Below are 21,626 nucleotides of genomic sequence, written 5' to 3'. Positions count from 1 at the left end.
TAACTTAAATAACTGCTGTAACAATTTAATTTCCCTTTGGGGATTAATAAAGTACTTCTTCTTTTCATGCTTACTTCTTGCCTTTTTTCTTTACTTTCAACTTCATTTTCCTTCCTTTTCTATCAACTTCTTTGCTTCCTTGGAACTTTTTTCTTTCCTCACCTTTCTTTCTTACTTTCATTGCCTTTCAACCCTTTCTTATTCATCCTGTACTTTCTTCTTTGTCTTTTTCTTCAGTGCCCCTCTTTTTATGCTTACTTCTTGTCTTTTTTCTTTACTTTCAACTTCATTTTCGTTCCTTTTCTTTCAACTTCTTCTACTTTGTCAACTTCTTTGCTTCCTTGGCACTTTTTTCTTTAGTCCGCTTTTTTGACTAGGTTATAAGTGTTGACTTTAATTTTCGTCAGCGCATCAGCTCTCCCACGTAATTTCTTCCGAAATTACCTTTTCTAGTTATTATTCTGACTTCTTCCGTACATTTTTTGTCCGCTATCTTCTTCCGCATACTTTGTGCTAGAAAGAGCATTCAAATGTCAAAATGTTCAGCTTTTTAAGGACATTTCTGCTTGTATTCAGCTTTTTGATATCTTTCATATTTTTTTTAAGATATTCAGCTTTTTTCAAATTTTTTGTCCCATTGAAATGAATAGAGAGAATGTTCAAATTCTCTTCAACTTTGTCCTCTTTCAGCTTTAACTACTTCAGCATACTTTCAGCTAGAAACACCATTCAACCTTTAAATGGGTCAGAAGGCATTAATCTATTAGTCTTGTATTCAGCTTTTTCATATCTGTTACGGTTTTTGATTCATCGCAGTTTAAGTTTTATGGGTTTTTTTTAGCTCTTTTCTGAATTTTACATTGGTGTGTATGGGAGAGAGCTGTCACTGATGACATCATGCACTCTAGCTTTTGCCCTTCAGCTTTTTTCAAATTTTTTTGTGTTTTCTGTAATCCTCCATTTTGTGAGGTGAAGTTTTGTTAGCTTCTCTTCTTTGCGTGTGTAAAGGGCTGTGTCACTGTCACTCCCCCTCCCACTCTGGGCTTAGGTCACCATAGCAACAGCTCAAAGCAAAGCAATAGCAGAACAACAGCTGTCTGTGGTTGGTAATTAGACTGACTGGCTGCCTAATGTCCACTGCTGTTACACATTCTCAGTGTGGGACATGTTGGACCTAAGCCCAGAGTGGGAAGTGGGGTACATTTAAAACAGCCACAGAGTCACTTGCTGTAAATAGCTGAGAATGGTCACCATGTGTAACAGCAGTGGACATTAGGCAGCCAGTCCTTCTTAATAACCATTCTTAATTGCTCTTTTCCAGCACATTTTTCCCTTTCAGCCTTTTTATCACTGCACATCTGTTTATTCTTTATTCATAGCCTACTGCTTCATTGCTTCATGTCTTCCCTTTTTTTCAGTCTTTCCTTCCTTCTTCTCTTCTTTCTCAGAAAACCTTCCTTCAAATATTCCTGGTTTGGATACACAGGCTTTACCTTCTGTATTTTTCAGCAATATTTATTGGTTTTTAAACTATACATTCTTTCTGTCTATACAGTCTTTCTGATATTTAACTTTTTTGCCTCATTCTTCCATTCTTTTTCTTTAACTCATATTTAATTCCTTTAGTTATTCCGTCCTTCACCACAGTGTCTTCTTTTATATTAGTATAACACTTCTTTCTTTAATAATTGACAGCCATTTTAGTTCTACTTCATCATATAATTCTCTTTCCACCCTTTTCAGCAATTTTGAATAGCTTTTAAGCTAAACAAGTTAAGCTTCCATCTCCGGTTTTACATTTCAGCTTCTAGGATTCTTCAGGATTGCATTTCAGCCAGTTTCAGCATTGTTGGGCAGCTTCATTCAGCTACTAGGTCTAGGTCTAGGTACTAGGTCTTATAGGTTTTCTGTAGTCCTCCATTTTGTGAGGTGAAGTTTTCTCAGTTTATGAATACTGCGTGTGTAAAGGGCTGTGTCACTGTCACTCCCCCTCCCACTCTGGGCTTAGGTCACCATAGAAACAGCTCAACACAAAGCAATAGCAAAACAACAGCTGCTTGTGGTTGGTAATTAACCCTCTGGGGTCTGAGGGGGTTTTTGGGGCCTGGACAAATTTTGACATGTCCTGACTTTTGTGCTTTTTTCAGTGTTTCTTAAACATATTAATGTCTAAAGTCTAATAACACTGTAATCAGCACAAAATTGGCTACAATAATATGTGAGCAGCAAGTTTATACAGTATTGTGTTTTTGAGAAAAAAGTGGTTATGCATGGTTAGTGAAAAACTACAATTTTTTACTCACTGAAATAAGACCATAAAACACAAACAGAACATTGAATAGTCATGTGATTTACCTGAGAACACAAAAGACGCACTGAACGACCAGACAAAGGCGCGCATAATGAGCCTTTCAGTCAATGTAGATGGGACGGATTAGTGCAGCACAATACAACACAATGAGGAGCCAAACAATCCTCATTTGAGTTAAAATCAGTGTTTTTACTCTGAGGACAAGCTAAACTATTTGTCTCTGTGTGGAATACAAGAAGCGCTTCATCACGTGCGTAACGCGCCATCATCCAAACGCGCCGAAAAAGTGAGTAAATTCTACGATGAAGTTTGATATTTTGTGTCATTTCTCGGGGGTGTGCACATATTTACCCGGTTCACCTGAGATTATTTACATGTGAACAGTGAACAGAGTACAAGGCGGGACCGCATTACCTGTAATGAGGTGAGACAGGAAAAAACGGACTTCTCCTTACGTTCATACGGATTAAATCAAAAGTGATGATTTGTTTTTGACTTGAATTGTTTCACTCAAAAGAAAACATTTCAAGCTTTCTAGCCATATAATTCTTATTTTTATGAGGCAAGTATTCGCTGAGATTCTGGTTGTTTTATTTACACGTCTGTGAAGAGAAATGGCAGAGACGGAAAAGTCCGAGAGCGCACCCTGTCGGCTTTTTTTATTTAAAAAAAGCACAAGGTTCTGTTGTTATTATGATGGTATACCACTAAAACTAGACCCTTTACAGATTTGAATGATATACTTCTTTTATCTGTACAATCAGAATTGACGGAGTAATTTAAGTTTGTTTCGGCCTTATCAGAAAAAGATGCGTCAAAACGCGCCGGCGCGTGCGTCGACCCCAGAGGGTTAAGAATGACTTGGCTGCCTAATGTCCACTGCTGTTACACATGGGGACCATTCTCAGTTATTTAGAGCAAGTGACTCTGTGGCTGTTTTAAATGTCATCCATGATGTCGTCTCCCAGCAGGCCATGCTTGGACTTTCACAATAAAAGTCTATAGTCATTAATAGGAAGATATTACATTTTTGTAAAGTATAAGGAACATTCAAAATAAGGTCCTGAGTCTAATAAAAGGTCCCAAGAGTCTCCTGCAGGACTTTGTCCTTTCAAGGTAAAAGCCCTAAAATAGCATTTTCTCAACAGAAAAGCCCTGAAACAGCAACTCAATATTAAAACGGTCATTGCCTATAGGCATACAGCTTCAGGCACCAAGTGAGGCCATTTTCAGTATCAGCCATGGTGTCTGCTACCAGGACATGGTGAGATTTTCACAATAAAAGTTTAGTTATTTACAGGAAGTTAACGCAGAGTTCCAAAGAATAACAAATAATAAAAAATTAAAGTTCAGATCTTAAGTCATGGTTACATGAGTCTTCTGCAGCAGGCTGCCTTTTAAAATAAAAGCATTTTTATTTCATGGTTTCAAAATAGAAGCTAAGAAATGCTAATATTTGCTCTTTTCCAGCACATTTTTCACATCTGTTTATTCTTTATTCATACTACTTCATATTGCTTCATATCTTCTCTTTTTCAGTCTTTCCTTCCATCTTCTCTTCTTTCTTCAAGAAAACCGTCCTTCAAATATTTGTGATTTGCTTACACAGCCTTTACCTTCTTTATTTTTCATCAATATTTTTTAGTTTTTAAACTATACATTGTTTCTGTCTATATAGTCTTTCTACAAGTTCACTTTTTTGCTGTTTCATTCTTCCCCTTTTTCTTTAACTCATATATTTGAATCCTTTAATTCTTCCTTCGTTCACTACACTGTCTTCTTTCATGTTAGTTTAACACTTCTTTCTTTAGCAATTTCTACATCATATGATTCTCTTTCCAGCCTTTTCAGCAATGTTGAATAGTTTTTTAGTTAAGTTAAGCTTCCAACTCCAGTTTTACATTTCAGCTTCCAGGATTCCTCAGCATTCCATTTCAGCCATTTTCAGCATTGTTGGGCAGCTTCTTTCAGCATTCACACGCATCTTCCGCAGGAAATGCAATTTTCTAGTTGTTTCTATTCTTCAACAGGTCTATGAAGAGCTGAGGGCAATTGGGGCTGCAGCAGCAGAGGCCAAAGCCAGAAGGATCTTGGCTGGTCTGTCATTTACCCCAGAAATGCAGAACAGACCTACCAAGAGGTTCTCTGGAGGGTGGAGAATGAGGGTCTCCCTCGCTAGGTAAACTATACCAAACATCATGGATGGAATCATTAGAAATAACCTGTTTGAAGTTCTTTTTTAATTCACCCTTAACCTTCTGTACCCACAGAGCCCTGTTTATGGAACCCACTCTGCTGATGCTAGACGAACCCACCAACCACTTAGATCTGAATGCCGTCATCTGGCTTAACAAGTATAAAGCATTTTAATCTGATGTCTTTCCTTAAATCATACCACAGAGCAATTGATAATGTTAGTTTTTAGTTAGGATTATGACTATTAAGGAACATTTAAATAAACAAAACTGCTGGAGGAGTTAAGGTCCAAAAGTTTGTATAGAAGAAGAATAATTAAACTGAGAGATGATGAACTGTCAGATTATGGTCACAAATTAACTGCACAGTTAATTTGTTTTAGATTGCGCTTTCAAATTATACCCCATGTTCTGTCATTCTTAAATGAGTTTATCATGTTTTTAACAGGAAACCAAGGGTTCTGTTTTTCTCGCTGAACTCTGCCAACAGAAGAGCATGTAGAAAAAATACTTAGAAAGAGTGGGCAGATTCAAACATCCCTCCCTGCCACACAGTGAAGAGCCAGTAAACTTTTAAGTGGTATTTATGGTCTGTCCAAAGTGCATGTTGGATGGTCACATAGCAGCAGAGCCCCAGCTCACACATGCCTTTTTGACATAGGACTGGTGTCTGTGTCAGCCAATGTCTGTAACCTTGAAAAACCCAGCAATCTGACATTCTGAGAGGAGGTCAAAGTAATGTAGATCTAATTCTAATTCCCCTGCCCTCCCCGATTAATCTATAGTCAATAACCTATAATAACTAAGTGTTGCCGAAGGTCAGAAAAAAAAGCCACAACAAAAACATGTTTTGTCTGTGTTCATGTTGTCATATGTTGAGTGTAGAAATCTATGACCTAAAAAGTGTGCAAAAATGACTGACTCTTATGACTATATATTCTGAGACAACTATTTTCCAGATATATTTCGATTGCAGCTGGACACTATATATATTTGTGCAGTAAATGGGCCCTGTGGATTTTGGTCATAGTGTTATGTTCATCCCTTGTGTGAAAAACTAAATAACACACATTTTGCCTCAATCTCCTCTGGTACGACCACCAGGCCAGAGGACAATCATGAATTTACATGATATACTTCTGTCCGCTACAGAAATATTGGTCATGGCTCATTATTAATAAGGCAGATGATTTTCTGTAACGCTATAATATTTGTCTGTGCTGGTCCTTCACGCAAATTTATGTACTGTGTCCATTTACAGCTACCTTCAAGGCTGGAAGAAGACTCTTCTCATAGTTTCCCATGACCAAAGTTTCCTGGACGACGTGTGTACGGATATTATCCACTTGGACAACCAGAAGCTTTACTATTACAGAGGGAACTACTGTAGGTATCAAATTTGGATCAGATTTGATTTGATCTTGATCTATGGCTAAGGGGGTAGAGCAGGTCAACAATGAACCAGAGGGTTGGTGGTTCAATCCTTGGCTTTCCTGGTCCACAGGCTGAAGTGTCCTTGGGCAAGACACTGAACCCCAAATTGCCCCCGTGGCTGTTCCACCGGTGTATGTTTCTGTTTAGAGCCAAGTTTTAAGATAACTTAACTAAAACTAAAAGTTTAATGGGACTATGAATAGTTTTGAATCAACCTCAAATATAATATGAAAAATAGGAAATCAGTCTGATTCGTATTTGTTGTAACAACTTTTTCAAAACAGTTATTGGTACTGTAGTGTTAGTATTGTTCAAACTTTAAGTGTGACAAACATGCAAAAAAAATAAAAAGTCAGGACTTCTTCACTGCATTGTAGCCCTAATGTTATGGTTTGACTACAACTGTAAGTTGACATTAGGAATCCTGCTTTATGTTATTACTTTGTGCCTTTTTTTTCCTTCTTTAAGTAACCTTTAAGAAGATGTATGTGCAGAAGCAGAAAGAACTACAGAAACAATACGACAAGCAGGAAAAAAAACTAAAAGAGCTGAAGGCTGGTGGCAAGTCAACCAAACAGGCTGTGAGTATGGCTGTGCCGCACATCCCTAAGATCCAGCAAGTTCCAGTTTGATATTTTTTATAGTTTTTGAGTAACCCCCTCATAAAAAATCTTTAAAACAGACATAATTAAAGAGTGAAATGAATATATGCAACATCTTCACTATTTCTGGTTGAAATTAATGCTTTAGTTTCGCATGGTTTTTTGCAGCTGAAACCATTTTTAAAAATGTCTTCTCAGGAGAAGCAGACAAAGGAGGCCCTGACCAGGAAGCAGCAGAAAGGCAAGAAAAAAGGTGGTCAAGAAGAGGAGAGCCAGGAGGCTCCAGAGCTGTTGAAGAGGCCTAAAGAATACACAGTCAAGTTTACCTTCCCTAACCCACCTCCTCTGTCACCACCCGTTTTGGGACTACACAGTAAGGATGTCCGCAGACTGCTGCAGCGCTGAGTGTTCAGGGCCTTAACTTTTTTTTTCCCAGAACTATGCAGAAAATGTTTCAATAACACAATTGTAAAATTGCAAGGAAGGGGGTAGTTAAGGAGTAGAGGAGATGGGGAATGTCATACAAAAATGCTCACAACATGAATGGTGCACTGAAGATGTTGTAGTTCATGGGCTGTACCTTAAGCTGCACACTGCCAGGGAGCTTGTGGCCATATTGATGGCAATCTTTAATTTAGAAGTTGTCCTGCCTTTCTTTTACTAAAAGGCATTACAGGTTGCCTAGTTTTAACATTTACTGATCATAATCATGGTTGTATTCAAGTGCTTTAATATGCAGTTTGAATTTATAAAAAGTGGGAAGAATTGAGACTACATAGGATGCACCCAACCACCTAGATCAGCTAGGATCAGCTAATTACATTCTAATGTAGCTAACCAGGCACCATTGTTACAAGTCACCCCTATCTTTCTCTTCTTTTTTTGCCAGTTGACATAAAAATCCACATGGTGTGTGGACGCATTTGTGTCCATTTCTGTGTGAATATTATCATTCCTCACAACTTCAAATAGGTGTTTGATCAATTAAGACTTACTATAGGTAAAATACCATTACTCCTGTCTTGGAAATGACAAACCTTAACATGCCTAATATAGTACATCCTCTTGTTTGTTTGCAGAAACGTAGTTGATGAAAACATTCAGACTTAGTTTATTTACTCCACTGCTTTAATCCCCTATGTAGGTATTGACTTTGGCTATCAGGGTCAGAAGCCTCTTTTCAAAAATGTGGACTTTGGAATTGACATGGACTCCAGGAGTAAGTATCTATTTAATCTAGGTCTTGTGTTGACCTCTTCACTTGTTGACCTTAATTTGTTTTGTAGTTATGAAATGACTTTCTTTCCTCTTTCTGCTAGTTTGTATAGTTGGACCCAATGGTGTGGGGAAGAGTACCCTGCTACTGCTGTTAACTGGGAAATTTAATCCTGTAAGTGTGTAGATATATGGAATGGTGAGAGAGTGAGTGAACCCTTTGGATATATTTTTATTTGTTTCAAATATGATCAGATCTTCTGTTAGCTTGGTTTTCCCACCAGTGTTGTGAATATTTGAGTGTGTTCCATTAAAGACCTGAAATACTATAGTTGTTCATATGTTTTAGTTTAAATGTAATGTGTTTTGTCTGCACCTTGCGGTTTAGATACGATAAGATAAACCTTTATTTTTCTCACAATGGGGTTTTGAACACAGCTACAGCAGCAAAGACACTCAGCAATAAAAATGGAAAAAGTACAAACAAGGTATTAATAATAAAAATATGACAATAGAAAGTAAATTTAGTATTGCACTCTACGTTGAGTATCCACAGTTTTACAGTCTAGGTTTGATAGGTCAGCTGGTGGGTCTACTAGGAGCAATGCTGATTCTACAGTCTTGACAGCAGCAGGAAGGTAGGATCTGTGCTAATGTTCCATCACTCACTTGAGGTGAAGCAGTCTGTCACTGACAGAGTTGCCCAGTGTTGTCAGTCTCCTACATAGGGTGGGAATCATTCTTTAGCAGGGATGTTAACATCCTCCCGTCTCCCACCATCTGAACTGGTTCAAAGGGGCTTCCCAGTACAGAGTTGGCCCTCTTGATCAGTTTGTCCAATTTCTTCCTGTCTGCTGTCAAAATGCTACTACCCCAGCAGACCACTCCATAAAAGATGGCTTATGCAACTACTGAGTGTTCCCTGCACTCCAAACAACTTTAGCCTCCACAGCAGGTAGAGCCTGCCCTGTAAAGTCCATGAGAGGAAGGTGCAGATCAAATCACATCTCATGACTAGTTAATGCAGAAAACCAAGTCATTCCAAAGGTTTTTTTTTGTGACATTATTTGTTAATGTGTTAACTGTATGTTTCTTCTTTAGACTAAAGGTGAAATGAGGAAGAATCATCGTCTGGTAAGTAGCTTCTTTTGACATTGGTCTTAAAATACATATTATACACAGTTAACCATATTCTCACACTGGGTTACTCTGACCTAACCTTTCTGGGGAAAACCTGGTCTGGTAGCGAGGGACGGCATCCATCCGACTTTGGATGGTGTGGCTCTCATCTCTGGAGTTTCTCTGGAGTTTGTCAGCCAACCTAAAGTTTGACAATCCAGAATGGGGACCGGGACGCAGAGACTGCCTCTTGGCAGTTTTTTTTTTTCTTAGAGCTGTTGAAAATAAAGCCTGTTCTCCGTGAGAACCAGAGGTGTCAAAAGTACTCACATTCTATAGTTAAGTAGAAGTAGAAATACTTGTGTGAAAAAGACTCTGGTAAAAGAAGTACTGATTCAACTCCTTTACTCAAGTAAAAGTAAGAAAGTACAGGGTCTGAAATGTACTTCAGTAAAAAAGTAAATGTTTTTTTTGCCATCAATGATACACAATGCATCTTTTGATAACTCCACAAAACTAAAAAAGTTCGACACAAAAAAGGGAAATTCTTCTTTTAACAGCTTGCACAGTGCTGGTACAGGGAACAAACCGCAATGCATTCCACATAAATCATTCTTGAAGCCGACAACATTGAACAGTTCTTTTAATTACAGCCATGGATGGGGAATTTCTTGCTTTTGCGAATCTGCTGCATCGTCATCGAACTTGGCAATAATCCCTGGATCCCTTTCTTCCTCCATGTTGCACTGCAAGTTTTCTCTCTATCATAACCTGTACACTCGCTCTATTTCCTTCTCTAGCTATGTTGTTTACGTCGTGATGTCACCTGCGGAGGTTGAAAAAGTAACAAGCCTGTTTTGATAATGTAAGTAGAACGTACAGATGTCTGTATTTAAATGTAGGAACAATTAGAACAATCAGTCTAATAACATGTAAAAAGCTCCCTGTAAAGCCGGAGCTGCATACTATTTTCCATGTCCTGTGTTTTGTGCTTCACGGAAACGGGCTGTGTGATCTTATACCAAAGTCTGTGCTACAGCTGAGTGGATTTCAACTCTACAGAGCGGAGAGACACACTGAGTTTTCTGGCCAAACAAAAGGTGGTGGAATCTGCTTCTACATCAACAGCAGCGATGTGACAATACTGTCTCAGCACTGTTCCCCACACCTGGAGGCCTTCACCATTAACTGCAAACCCTTCTACTTGCCTCATAAGTTCTCTGCTCCTTCGTTCTCGACGATGTTTACATCCCGCCGCAAGGCAATATGCGCGAAGCGCAGCATGCACTGGTACAAACCCAGACGCCTTGGTTATTGTCTTAGGAGATGTTAACGAAGGTAATCTTTCCCAAGACCTGCCTAAATACAAACAGTTTAAGTGCCTGCCCAGAGAGGGGAACTGGACCACTGCTACTCCACCATCAGCGGTGCTTACCGTGCTGTCCCATGTGCCTCACTGAGCCAGTCCGACCACATCATGGTGCATTTGATTCCTGCATACAGGCAGAAATTAAAACTCTGCAACACTCTTGTGAAGACATCAAAGAAGTGGACCAGTGAGGCTGCGTGGGTAGTTCAGGAGTGTTTGGACTGTACAATCTGGGATGTTTTTAGGTCTGCCACCAACAGTCTGGATGAGTACACAGACACTGTGATGTCCTACATTAACTTCTGTGAGGACAGCTTCATTCCATCACGCACCTGGGTGAGTTATAACAATGACAAACCCTGGTTCACAGCTAAACTCAGACAGCTCAGGTCAGAGAAAGAGGCTGCATTCAGAAGTAGGGACAGAGAAAAATACAAGGTGGCTAAGTACAGATTTAGCAAGGAGGTGAGAGGAGTCAAATCAGTGTATGGTGAGAGAATGGAACAGCAATTCTCAGCCAACAACTCTATCTCTGTCTGGAGAGGGCTTAAGGCGATCGCCAGCTACTAGCCTAGAGCCCCCCACTCTGAATGACCTGTGCCTGGCCAACTGAACGAGTTCTTCTGCTGCAATGGGACAAACCTGAGTTCCCCCACTCCTCCCCCCACCAGCCATTGACCAGCAGCAACCCCATGTCCATTTCCATACCTGGATCACATACACAGCTCCACACACCACACACACCTCTCTCCATCAAAGAAGGAGATGTGAATAGACTGTTCAAATGACTGAACCCCCACGACATCCCAGTCGTCCCTAAAAAGACAAGGATAACAGGACTTAATGATTGTAGACCCATCGCCCTGACTTCCGTGGTCATGAATGAAGTCTTTTGAGCGCCTCGTCCTGTCCTAGCTCAAGGACATTACAGACCCTCTCCTGGATCCCCTACAGTTTGCCTACAGAGCCAACAGATCTGTGGACAACGCTATGAATGTGGCCCTCCCTTCATTCTCCAGCATCTGGACTCACCAGGATCCTATGCCAGGATACTGTTTGTGGACTTCAGCTCTGCTCAGAGACGAGCTCTCCCAGCTGAATGTGCCTGACTCCATGTGCAGCTGGATCATGGACATCCTGACAGACAGACGGCAGTTCGTGAGGCTGGGAAAGCATGTCTCTGACTCCTGGACCATCAACACTGGATTCTCCCCTTCTATTCTCCCTATACACCAACGGCTGCATATCTGGTCACCAGTCTGTCAAACTCCTGAAGTTTGCAGATGAGACCACCCTCATCGGCCTCATCTCTGATGAGTCATCCTACAGGAGTGAGATGGACCATCTGGTGTCATGGTGCAGCACTAACAACCTGGAGCTCAACTCTCTCAAAACAGTGGAGATGATTGTGGATTTCAGGAAGGACCCAGCCCCCCTCCACCCCCTCATTCTCTGTGATACTCCGGTGACATTTGTCGAGTCCTTCCGCTTCATGGGCACCACCATCACCCAGGAGCTCAAGTGGGAGCAGAATAGGCCTGAACCCCCTCAGCCAGATCATCACTAAGACTGGCTTTGGATACCGACTACGAAATGGAGCAACCATCAGCCACCTCCTGTACATGGATGACATCAAGCTGTATGCCAGGAATGAGCGAGACATCGACTCATTAAATCTATATCACCAGGGTATACAGCAACAACATTGGAATGTCATTCCAACTGGACAGGAGCCACCGTCCAAGATGAAACAGCAAAGATCCATGCAGGAAGATGGCCCCAAGCAATGGAATATAGTGAACATCTCAGGCAACAGAAGCCCGATGCAGAGCAAGAGGAGCAAGAACCATCATTGCAGGACAAACCCCTGCACGGTATGTACCATCGACAGATACAAGAAGTGGCTGATATCGAAAAGTCCTACCAGTGGCTGGAAAAAGCTGGACTGAAAGACAGCACAGAGGCACTAATCGTAGCAGCACAAGAACAAGCCCTGAGCACAAGATCGATAGAGGCTGGGGTCTACCACACCAGGCAGGACCCCAGATGCAGGCTGTGCAAAGATGCCCCTGAGACAATCCAGCACATAACAGCAGGTTGTAAGATGCTAGCAGGCAGGGCATACATGGAACGCCATAACCAAGTGGCCGGCATAGTGTACAGGAACATCTGTGCCAAGTATGCTGGAGGTCACAAGGTCAAAATGGAACACACCTCCAAAGGTGGTGGACCAAGCTAAGATCCTGTGGGACTTCCAGATACAGACCGACAAACTGATGATGGCTAACCAACCAGACATAGTAGTGGTGGACAAACAGCAGAAGAAAGCCATAGTGGTAGATGTAGCAATCCCAAGTGATAGCAACATCAGAAAGAAGGAACATGAGAAGCGTGAGAAATACCAAGGGCTGAAAGAACTAGAAAAGATGTGGAAGGGGGGCCGCTGGTGGCGTAGCGGTAGCGTGCCCGTCCACGACTCCTGAGCCGGCTGTCATAAATGACCTGCATGTCTTCTCTCCCTGATTTCCTGTCTCTGTCTCCACTGTCCTATCAATAAAGGCAGAAATTCCCGAAAAATTTAAAAAAAAAAAAAAAAAGATGTGGAAGGTAAAAGCAACCGTGGTCCCCGTGGTAATCGGCACCCTCAAGGCTGTGACCCCCAAATGGGGAGAGTGGCTCCAACAGATCCCCGAAACAACATCAGAGCTCTCAGTCCAGAAGATAATCCATCTGGATCCATCGAGCTCCTCACCCTATCTCTCAGGGAGCGCCCGGCCACTCTGCGGAGGAGGCTTATTTCAGCCGCTTGTATCTGTGATCTTGTCCTTTCGGTCATGACCCAAAACTTATGACCATAGGTGAGAGTAGGAACGTAGATTGACCGGTAAATTTAGAGCTTCGCCTTCCGGCTTAGCTCCTTCTTCACCACAACGGACCGGTACACCGACCGCATTACTGCTGCCGATGCCCCGATCCGTCTGTCAATCTCACGTTCCGTCCTTCCCTCACTCGTGAACAAGACCACGAGATACTTAAACTCCTCCACCTGAGGCAGGATCTCTCCCCAGGCCTGGAGATGGCAAGCCACCTTTTTCCAGTTGAGTACCATGGCCTCGGACTTGGAGGTTCTGATTCTCATCCCAGCCGCTTCACACTCGGTTGCAAACTGTCCCAGCACACACTGGAGATCCTGGCTCGATGGATCCTGGAGAGCACTCTATCAATTACCATTTATAGATAAACTTCAGAGATAGCTTATCTAACAATATAGCTGTTTTAGATGGCATAGCGTACTACTGTGAAAAACTTTGGAATTAGTTTTGAGCATTTTATGTCCTTTAGCTCACACATAAAACAAATCTCTAGAACTGCCTTCTTTCACTTGCACTATAGTACCAAAAATTGTAACTGGGGTGTTTTGTCTCCCTACAGAAAGTAGGCTTTTTCAACCAGCAGTATGCTGACCAGTTGAACATGGATGAGACTGCCACAGAATACCTGATGAGGAACTTCAACCTTCCATACCAAGATGCCAGGAAGTGCCTGGGACGCTTTGGCCTTGAGAGTCATGCCCACACAATTCAGATCTCCAAACTCTCTGGTATGAGCATGATCCTTCAAATGTTTATTGTTGTGACTGAGAGTTTCTAAAATTATTTTTTTTCTCTAATAGGTGGTCAGAAGGCCAGAGTAGTATTTGCTGAACTGGCCTGTCGCCAGCCTGATGTACTGATTTTGGTAAGGTCACAAAGCCTTGTATTCACACTACTGGAAGCTAAATTCTGTACCGAAGTTTCTTGTTTTTCTCGCATAGGATGAACCTACCAACAATTTGGACATTGAATCAATTGATGCGTTATCAGAGGCCATCAATGATTACAAAGGAGGTAAGATTCAGTTAAAAGAAAATGGCATGTTCAAATCAAATCAGCTCGAGTGTTAGCAAAGTCAGCTAAACTACTTTTGAAGCAGATACTAGTACAACTTCTACTAGTTACTGAGATGAGCTGAACTGGGTGGAGTTTGTGAAAACTACTTTTACTGTACATTTCTGAGGCTTGTACACTAACACATTCAGACAAACTTTTAATGCCTGAAGGTAAATTCAGGTAGTCTTGTCACGAAAGTAATAAGTAGGAAGATTAGCCAGACAAAATCTTTTTCTGTTCTATACAAAGAATGTGTGGACCTTTGGACGTTATGCACCGTGAAAATGAAGCCAATTCAGTCACCATTTTTTACATCCATTTTATGGATGTTGCCATGTTGCTTTTGTGGAGCCAGAAGTACCATATTTGGACAATAAGGCAGTGTCTAGAGAACGTTCCCATAGCAACCTCTGAGCTAATCAGCAGTGAGCTTGTTGAACGTGCATGCCCCATGGAGAGAGCAGCAAAAAAAGCTCTGTCCGCATTCTGATCTGGCCTAAAAGGTTTTACACACCAGAGTCAAATTTCCTGAGATTTTTTTTTTTTCTTTTTTTTTTTTGGTGTGTCAATATTTTTCAGATCAATAACTTGTCAGTAGATCATTTCACACCAATGATGGAAGTTTACTGTCTGAAAAAGCGGTCGTTTTTTTCTGGAAATCATCACGAAATCCATTGTAGTGTGACTTCAGAAGCTTCAGTCGCATATTCATGTTGCATTTGATATCTGGTGTGTTTCATTCATCTCTGAATTTTTCACTTTTTTGTGCCGTTTATTTGCTTCGTTCCTGGTGTGTAAAGGCCTTAAGGTTAAATCTCAATATCTGTTATGCACAATTAATTCTATGTATAAATGGCAGGTGTCTGCGATATATATATATATTTTTTTTCTCCCCCCTTACCCCCCTTGCTTGCCTAAGCATCAGCAAATCCATTCCTACCAGGGAGGGCTGGGTAGCCTAAAGCCATAATGTGTATGGGTAAAGCAACCTGTCAGTCATCCCTACATGGGGGTGGAACAGGGCAACGTGGATTAATGGAGTCACCTGATTGGTTTGTTATTTACATTAGTATCTTGTGTTACAGAGCAATTATCAACATAAAAAATTCTGAATATTAAGAGCGTGTTCAAACTAAGATGATAAAGCCACACTGATTACTGTGGCAACAATAGTGACTTAGTAATTGGCACTGAAGTCCATAGGAGCCGGGGCTTGTTGGAGCCAACAGCTTCTTCCTATATGGCTTCAAACCCAGAAGCAGGCTCGTTATGTCTACCCCTTCTACTCACAGTTTTGTCCCATTTCAGGCGCTGCATCCTTCGAAAGCTGTATTTGAAGGTTGATTGAGTCAGTGTCATGACAAGGCCATCCCATTTCAAAGGCTCCTTCAAATGCAGCTGACAAATGCTGCCTTCTTTACCTGCTATTACTCTATTACTGTAGTAAATAAACTAAGCTAAAGTTTACACTGTCAGCCAAAAGTAACGTTGCACAATGAGATACATCACTCGCCGACGCTGGTGGTGTGAAGCATCTCATTCTTTCAAAATAATATGAATCCATCCATTATCTAGACCCACTTTTTCCTAATTAGGGTCACAGGTGTCTGCTAGAGCCTATCCCAGCTCCCCAGGTCCCCAGCTCCCCCAGGTCACCAGTCCATCAAAGGGACACATATAGACAAATAACCACACATGCACTTTCACTCCTATGGATAATTTATAATCCGCAATCAACCTCCCGGAGGAAACTGGAGTACCCATAGTAAGCCCACGCAAGCAGAGGGGGGGAACTCCACACAGAAAAGTCCCTGACGGGTTGTGAATCCGGACCCTTCTTGCTGTGAGGCAACAGTGTTAACCACTAAGTCAACATCAGTAATGGTCTCATAACAGTTGCTGACTTATTTTACCAAGATATTTATGTTGTGGTTACTAGTCTAATTTCATTAATCTGAGGCAGATTATGTGGGCCATTTATATTTGTTAGTCTGATGATAATCGACCATTAAATTAACAAATTTTTATAAGGTTAAAGAATTGTGACCAACATACAGTTTGTGTTGAGCAATATGCTGAAATGTGAAGAATGAAAAGCACTGACATTTCTCAATTTACATCAACTTATGAACTTGGTTAATTCCATCAGAAAAATGAAATTTAGTTTCTACTTACTTTTGACTTATATCATCTACTCTCATAATTCTGAAATTTATTTTTGTCATTCACAAGTTTTTTTTTGGCCATTTTATTTTCCCGTTGATGAGTTTCAATAAAGCACGTTACAAACTAAAATAATTAGCCTAGAATGTATTGGCCCTGTGTTGAAAGTATATTATATTCAAAAGATTAGTTAATAGATAAAGTGGTCCAGGTTTAAAATACTGACTTAATGGGTGGCTCTTTGCTACAGTACTTAACACTGTCCCTTCTTGTCCAGCTGTGATCATTGTGAGTCACGATGCCAGGCTCATCACAGAGACTCAATGCCAGCTGTGGGTAGTGGAGGACTGTACAGTCAACCAGATCGATGGAGACTTTGATGATTATAAGCGGGAGGTACTGGAGGCACTGGGAGAGACGATGGTCAACAAGGTCAACGCATGATGTTACAGAACTCAGGACACACTGTTGTGCTACACTCCCTGCATGATACTACATCTGTACTAACAAGCATTTCTTGTAATGTAACAGATAATAAATTTTAAAAAGTTGCATTTGTTGTGGAATATGTTCTTTCTTCTGGACTGGTGCATCTTTATTGGGTTGCAGCTACAACATACAACATCATGTTGAAAGTATGACAGTAGTAGAAAGCATGTTGAATAGTGTTCTGTGTTCCATTTTTTCATGTCATTTATTTTACATGCATATCTGTAACATAGGAAAACAGGATGAAAAGTCACATGGTCCAAAAACATATACGTAAGTGTAGCAGTTCAACATGTACATAAGTTACACTTGTTGTATTGACTGGTTCAGTAGTCTCCATCATTTCAAGTAAGCTTTATATGTCTTCTTGACTTTAGTCACTTCATTTTCATCAGGTGTTATTTCGCCGTACCATGTATACCAGGCATCCCCGGATGTTAAGGATGGGGCTGGAGGAGTAGACCCCACAGCACAATGAGAATTTGAGTAGTAGTCCTCTCCTGCAAATTCCACAAATGGAATCTGAACGGGAAGAAAACCTGCAGAGGACAGGGTGTTAGTGATACCTAATTATTCAAAACATGTCACTTCCGTTTGATGAGATTTAATACATTTAACAGACAAATCCCTTAAGTTTGATATGAAGATTTCATTGTTTAGAACCGAAGCAATACCTCCCACATCTCTTACCTCAGTGGTTGCTGAGATCTTAATATTTCTAAACATGTATTTTCTGAAAAGCTGGTGGTTTCTATGTCAGTTGTGAAGTAACCATGTAGGTAGTCTAAAAGTAAAACCCTTATGTAGAATAAGCTGTAAAAAAAGCTTTGAAGTAAAGTACTAGAGTTAAAATAAGGTGAAGGGCATTCATATGAAGCCTTGTTTCGTATTACCTACCGTGATCTCGTGCCATGCCGATTGCCTTATTTAGCTTCTTCTGCTGTTTCATGCATACTCCTATAGACAGAAACATGAGTCGTCTGCAAATCAACTGACAAACCCTTTTGCATCAGTAAATGTACTCACTTTCATGACTCTGACTTACCAGTTCGAGTAGGATCATGCACCATTCCAGTGTGGGGACAAACGAACTGCTGCAACAATTTCACATTCTACAAGAGATGATGCATTTGGTTCTATTACACAAATCTGTTTACATTCTATAATCTATATTTCTGTTGTGAAATACTGGGCAATTTTACATCTTCTAAAACTTAATCATCTGAAGTTCAGGCAACAAATTACTTGGTAACAGATATTTAAAACAATATATGAGACTCAATCTACATGCTTACTACTGTCCTTAAATGTCCGGTGAATTTAGACGCAAACATCAAATGCACCAGAGAGGACACTAAAGAGAACAGGCTAGCTTTTTTGAACTGTGAGGTCATCAACCTAGAGATAGAAGTCTACAGGAAACCCACACACACAGACCAATACCTTCTTTTTGACTCCCATCACCCACTGCAACACAAACTAGGGAGTCATCAGGACTTTACACCACAGAGCAAACAACATCCCTACATCTATGGAGGCCAAGAGAAAGGAGGACACACATCTAAAGACAGCCCTTGAAACCTGCGGCTAAACTAAGTAGGCTTTCAACAAGGTAACATCCACATCAGGCAGAAAAACAAGAGACATGGCTGAGCCTCAGGATCCATAGAGGAAAAACCTGGTCATTCCCTGTGTAGCAGGTGTTTCACGGCTTAAACAGATTTTTGGGAAACAGATTCATGGGTCATGGGTCCTCCAATGGGATAATGACCCAAAACACACAGCTAAAAATAATCAAGACTGCTTAAGAACAAGACATTGGACTATTCTGAAGTGGCCTTCTATGAACCCTGATCTAAATCCTATTGAACTTCTGTGGAAAGAGTCTGGAGAAGGCACCCTTCAAACCTGAGACAGCTGGAGCAGTTTGCTCACAAGGAGTGGGCCAAAATACCTTTCAACAGGTGCAGAAGTCTCATCGAGTTACAGAAATCGCTTGATTGCAGTGATTACCTCAAAAGGTTGTGCAACAAAATATTGTCTAAATTCCATTTGTTAATTTAAGGGAAATTTTTATTTTTACTTTTGTCAGCTTCAAGTTATTTCAGTGACCATTATAGGTTTTTCTTTCTTTAGTGGAAGGGTACCAACAATTTTGTCCACACCTGTAATATGGTATGCACTGGTTTAAGCTTCAACAATACATTTTATTTCAAATGTTTATCATACAATTTCAGAGTTTACATAAAATAACTAATTTTTTAAATAATTATTTATAATATAATAATTAAAGCTGATAAAATCAAAAGTACTGTATTTTCATTTGAAATGTATGAGAGTAGAAGTAGTAGAAAATGACTGATGAAACTGGCTGCTTGTATAAGTGATGATTATCAAGTCAACAGAAATTGACAACATTACTGATAATTAACTTACTGTCCCAGCAGAAATGAATAAATTATAGGCTCCAGCTTATCAAATTTATTACTCATACACTGAAGATGGCAGTTTCACCCAGAAGGACTAATTTAGAGAGCTGTCCAGCCGCAAAATAGCTGGTGGGCATTTTGGAGACAGACACGTTTCTGCCATTCATTTTAGCCTCTGATACAAATGGGGTAGACAAAATAACAGAAATGCTTGACAGTATAATGCAATATCATTTGACAGCAGCACAAACAATATCTGCCAACACAATCGACATGTCACTAAAACAGTTTCGACATAATCTGAAGATGTAGAAGGATATGTTGCACAACAACTGGATTAGACCTACTAGGTTTTAGCTTGGTGCACCTAATAAACTGCCCACAAAATGTATTTTATAATCTTCCATCTGACTAGTGTAAAAAAAATAAAATGAAGCCACAGCTACAAGGCTGAACAAATTCTGAATCAGGTGTGGGGATGATGGCACTACCACCTAGTATTTTGCATAGTAATATCTAAAGCTAGGTGGTAGTCTGTCAAAAAAATGTTAAAACTTTACACTTTCAAACAAAGTGTGTCAGTAAGTGAAGAGTCACAAAATGCCATCCTGGAAAGAGCATTAAATCCTTCTCTGAGGCTGTATTTGGTCCATGGATGATCAATTAATGCAGCAAAATGCTCCAAACACAAATATTGTCAACAATACACAATGAAATATTTTAAGTAACTGTTGGCATAGTGCTTTATTAGAATATAAACCTTCAGACTCATGAAACCTGATGGTTAAACACTGATAACTAATAAATAAACACTATGATGTTTCTCACACAATGTTGTGTGTGTGTATTTAAAGGGCAGTGAGGCTAGTGATTGAGATGCTAGCTTACCTGATGGTGGATAATAACATTTGGATCCCGACAAATTGGACAGGGGTTTCCACATATCTTATCTCCTCTCTGCAGTAAGCAATAACAGTGTTTTTTTAATTACAGATGGAAAGAGTGAAACGACTGTAAGGTATCTCAGGTGGATTCAAATAGAAATATTACGATGCAGGTCTTGCGTGTCTTTTGTGGGGGAATGCCGCCTCTGTGGTTCCTCCAGTAGCCTGTCCACACTGGACTGGCTCCATACCGTTCAATGTACTCTGTTAGGGGAAATGAATACATTGTACAACCAAATGTATAGACTAAAGCTGAGGCTGAATTTTGCACTGCATACCTTCACTCTCCAGGTAATCCCAGGGTCTGAAATTGTAGTGGGAAAGAGCCTCGGCAGTCTCATCTTGGAGCGATGCTCCTTTGCAGAATGAGTGACTTGGAACTACAAATGGAGAGACAGGCAGCCTCTGTAGGCAGCGCTGAATGCAAGAGAGAACCACCATATTATTGTCAGCACAAAATCCCAAACATCTTTGTAAGTGTCTCTGCCATCCCTGTATTCATTGTATGGATGGTAGCTCGTATATATTTATTTATGAATTATGGTCAAGATGGTCAGGATAACTACATTACACCGAAATGGATGCTGCTGCGTTGTCTTGATGCCGTATGTTGATGTAACGTTAAATAACGTTTGGTTCACCTTAGTCAGAGATTGTGTAATATTAACTCCGAGTTATACTGAATCAAATTAAGTACACGGGATCGTATATTTACAGTACAATACACCGCACCGCTAAAGTGACTCTTGGGTAACTAGCTAATAGCTACAAACCTGTCACGACACCGGAATCTGACACCAATGTTTTTCCATTATTACAGTATAAAATCAAACTAATCACATACACAATTATCGGGTGATTGATATATCATTGGCACAATTAATCTGATACCTGGTATCGTCGTAACGGACGTAAAACTGAGGACGATCGACTCCACCAAACCCTCGCAATGGTTTGTAAGGAGGCAGCCATTTTGTCTGTCAAAATGGGGTTGTAAGTGAAAGGTTAAAGATCAAGCGATATTGTCCCTATAATAAAGCATGATGTTTGATATTAAACTTTAATAAGTAGTAAATACGATATATTACGTTAAAAACACACCCCTTTATTTTGCATGCAGTTTCTTAGGTTTAGACTACTTTTAAAATATAGCGTTGTCTCCGCCCTACGCACGTTATTAACACGACAGGCAAACCAGTCGCCATTTTAAAGAAATATTAAAAATTAAATGCATATATGAAAAATACATATAATCCATCAAGGTTAATAATAAATAAGTTGGTGCCTATTGGTATTTTCATAATAACAGAAAAACGCAATGCTTTAAAGATAAATCTAGTGAATATTTTACAAAACTAGTTTCCAAACGTGAGATACGCCATTATGTCCTTGACGATACACAAAAAGGTCAGTTATCCGCCATTTTG

At 40.3% G+C, this 21,626-nt stretch overlaps 2 protein-coding genes across 3 annotated transcripts in view; one reads left to right on the top strand and one right to left on the bottom strand.

The window, feature by feature from the left end:
• The window catches only part of abcf1 (ATP-binding cassette, sub-family F (GCN20), member 1), a 29,763-nt gene extending 12,872 nt beyond the window's left edge, over positions 1–16,891 (top strand). For both annotated transcript variants that reach the window (XM_026300126.2, XM_026300125.2), the window contains exons 15-26: positions 4,342–4,490; positions 4,582–4,665; positions 5,768–5,892; positions 6,409–6,521; positions 6,741–6,915; positions 7,687–7,761; positions 7,862–7,932; positions 8,859–8,891; positions 13,678–13,846; positions 13,919–13,983; positions 14,060–14,132; positions 16,615–16,891. In XM_026300126.2, coding sequence (XP_026155911.1) covers positions 4,342–4,490; positions 4,582–4,665; positions 5,768–5,892; positions 6,409–6,521; positions 6,741–6,915; positions 7,687–7,761; positions 7,862–7,932; positions 8,859–8,891; positions 13,678–13,846; positions 13,919–13,983; positions 14,060–14,132; positions 16,615–16,781 — 1,299 coding nt within the window. In that variant the 3' untranslated portion in view covers positions 16,782–16,891. The remainder of the gene's footprint in view (positions 1–4,341; positions 4,491–4,581; positions 4,666–5,767; positions 5,893–6,408; positions 6,522–6,740; positions 6,916–7,686; positions 7,762–7,861; positions 7,933–8,858; positions 8,892–13,677; positions 13,847–13,918; positions 13,984–14,059; positions 14,133–16,614) is intronic.
• Positions 16,892–16,907: 16 nt separating this feature from the next.
• On the bottom strand, positions 16,908–21,607 carry mrps18b (mitochondrial ribosomal protein S18B). The gene is made up of 7 exons (XM_026300133.2): positions 21,091–21,607; positions 20,478–20,616; positions 20,306–20,403; positions 20,144–20,212; positions 17,872–17,938; positions 17,724–17,783; positions 16,908–17,365 (listed from the first exon to the last, which is right to left on the bottom strand). Exons 1-7 carry the CDS (start codon positions 21,169–21,171, stop codon positions 17,166–17,168), a joined length of 714 nt encoding a protein of 237 aa, XP_026155918.1. The 5' UTR covers positions 21,172–21,607; the 3' UTR covers positions 16,908–17,165.
• Between the last annotated feature and the right edge of the window lie 19 nt (positions 21,608–21,626).

Source organism: Mastacembelus armatus, chromosome 11, assembly GCF_900324485.2.
Source record: "Mastacembelus armatus chromosome 11, fMasArm1.2, whole genome shotgun sequence".
Lineage (NCBI taxonomy): Eukaryota > Metazoa > Chordata > Actinopteri > Synbranchiformes > Mastacembelidae > Mastacembelus > Mastacembelus armatus.
Note: the sequence above shows the minus strand (reverse complement) of the source record. Positions and strands in the feature narration are given on the sequence as shown.

Coding starts and splice junctions, on each gene's coding strand:
- mrps18b (XM_026300133.2), bottom strand. CDS start 21,171: ATGGCTGCCTCCTTACAAACCATTGCGAGGGTTTGGTGGAGTCGATCG. Junction 20,213..20,305: donor AGACACGCAAGACCTGCATC/GTAATATTTCTA, acceptor TGCTTACTGCAG/AGAGGAGATAAGATATGTGG. Junction 17,784..17,871: donor GCATGATCCTACTCGAACTG/GTAAGTCAGAGT, acceptor TTCTGTCTATAG/GAGTATGCATGAAACAGCAG.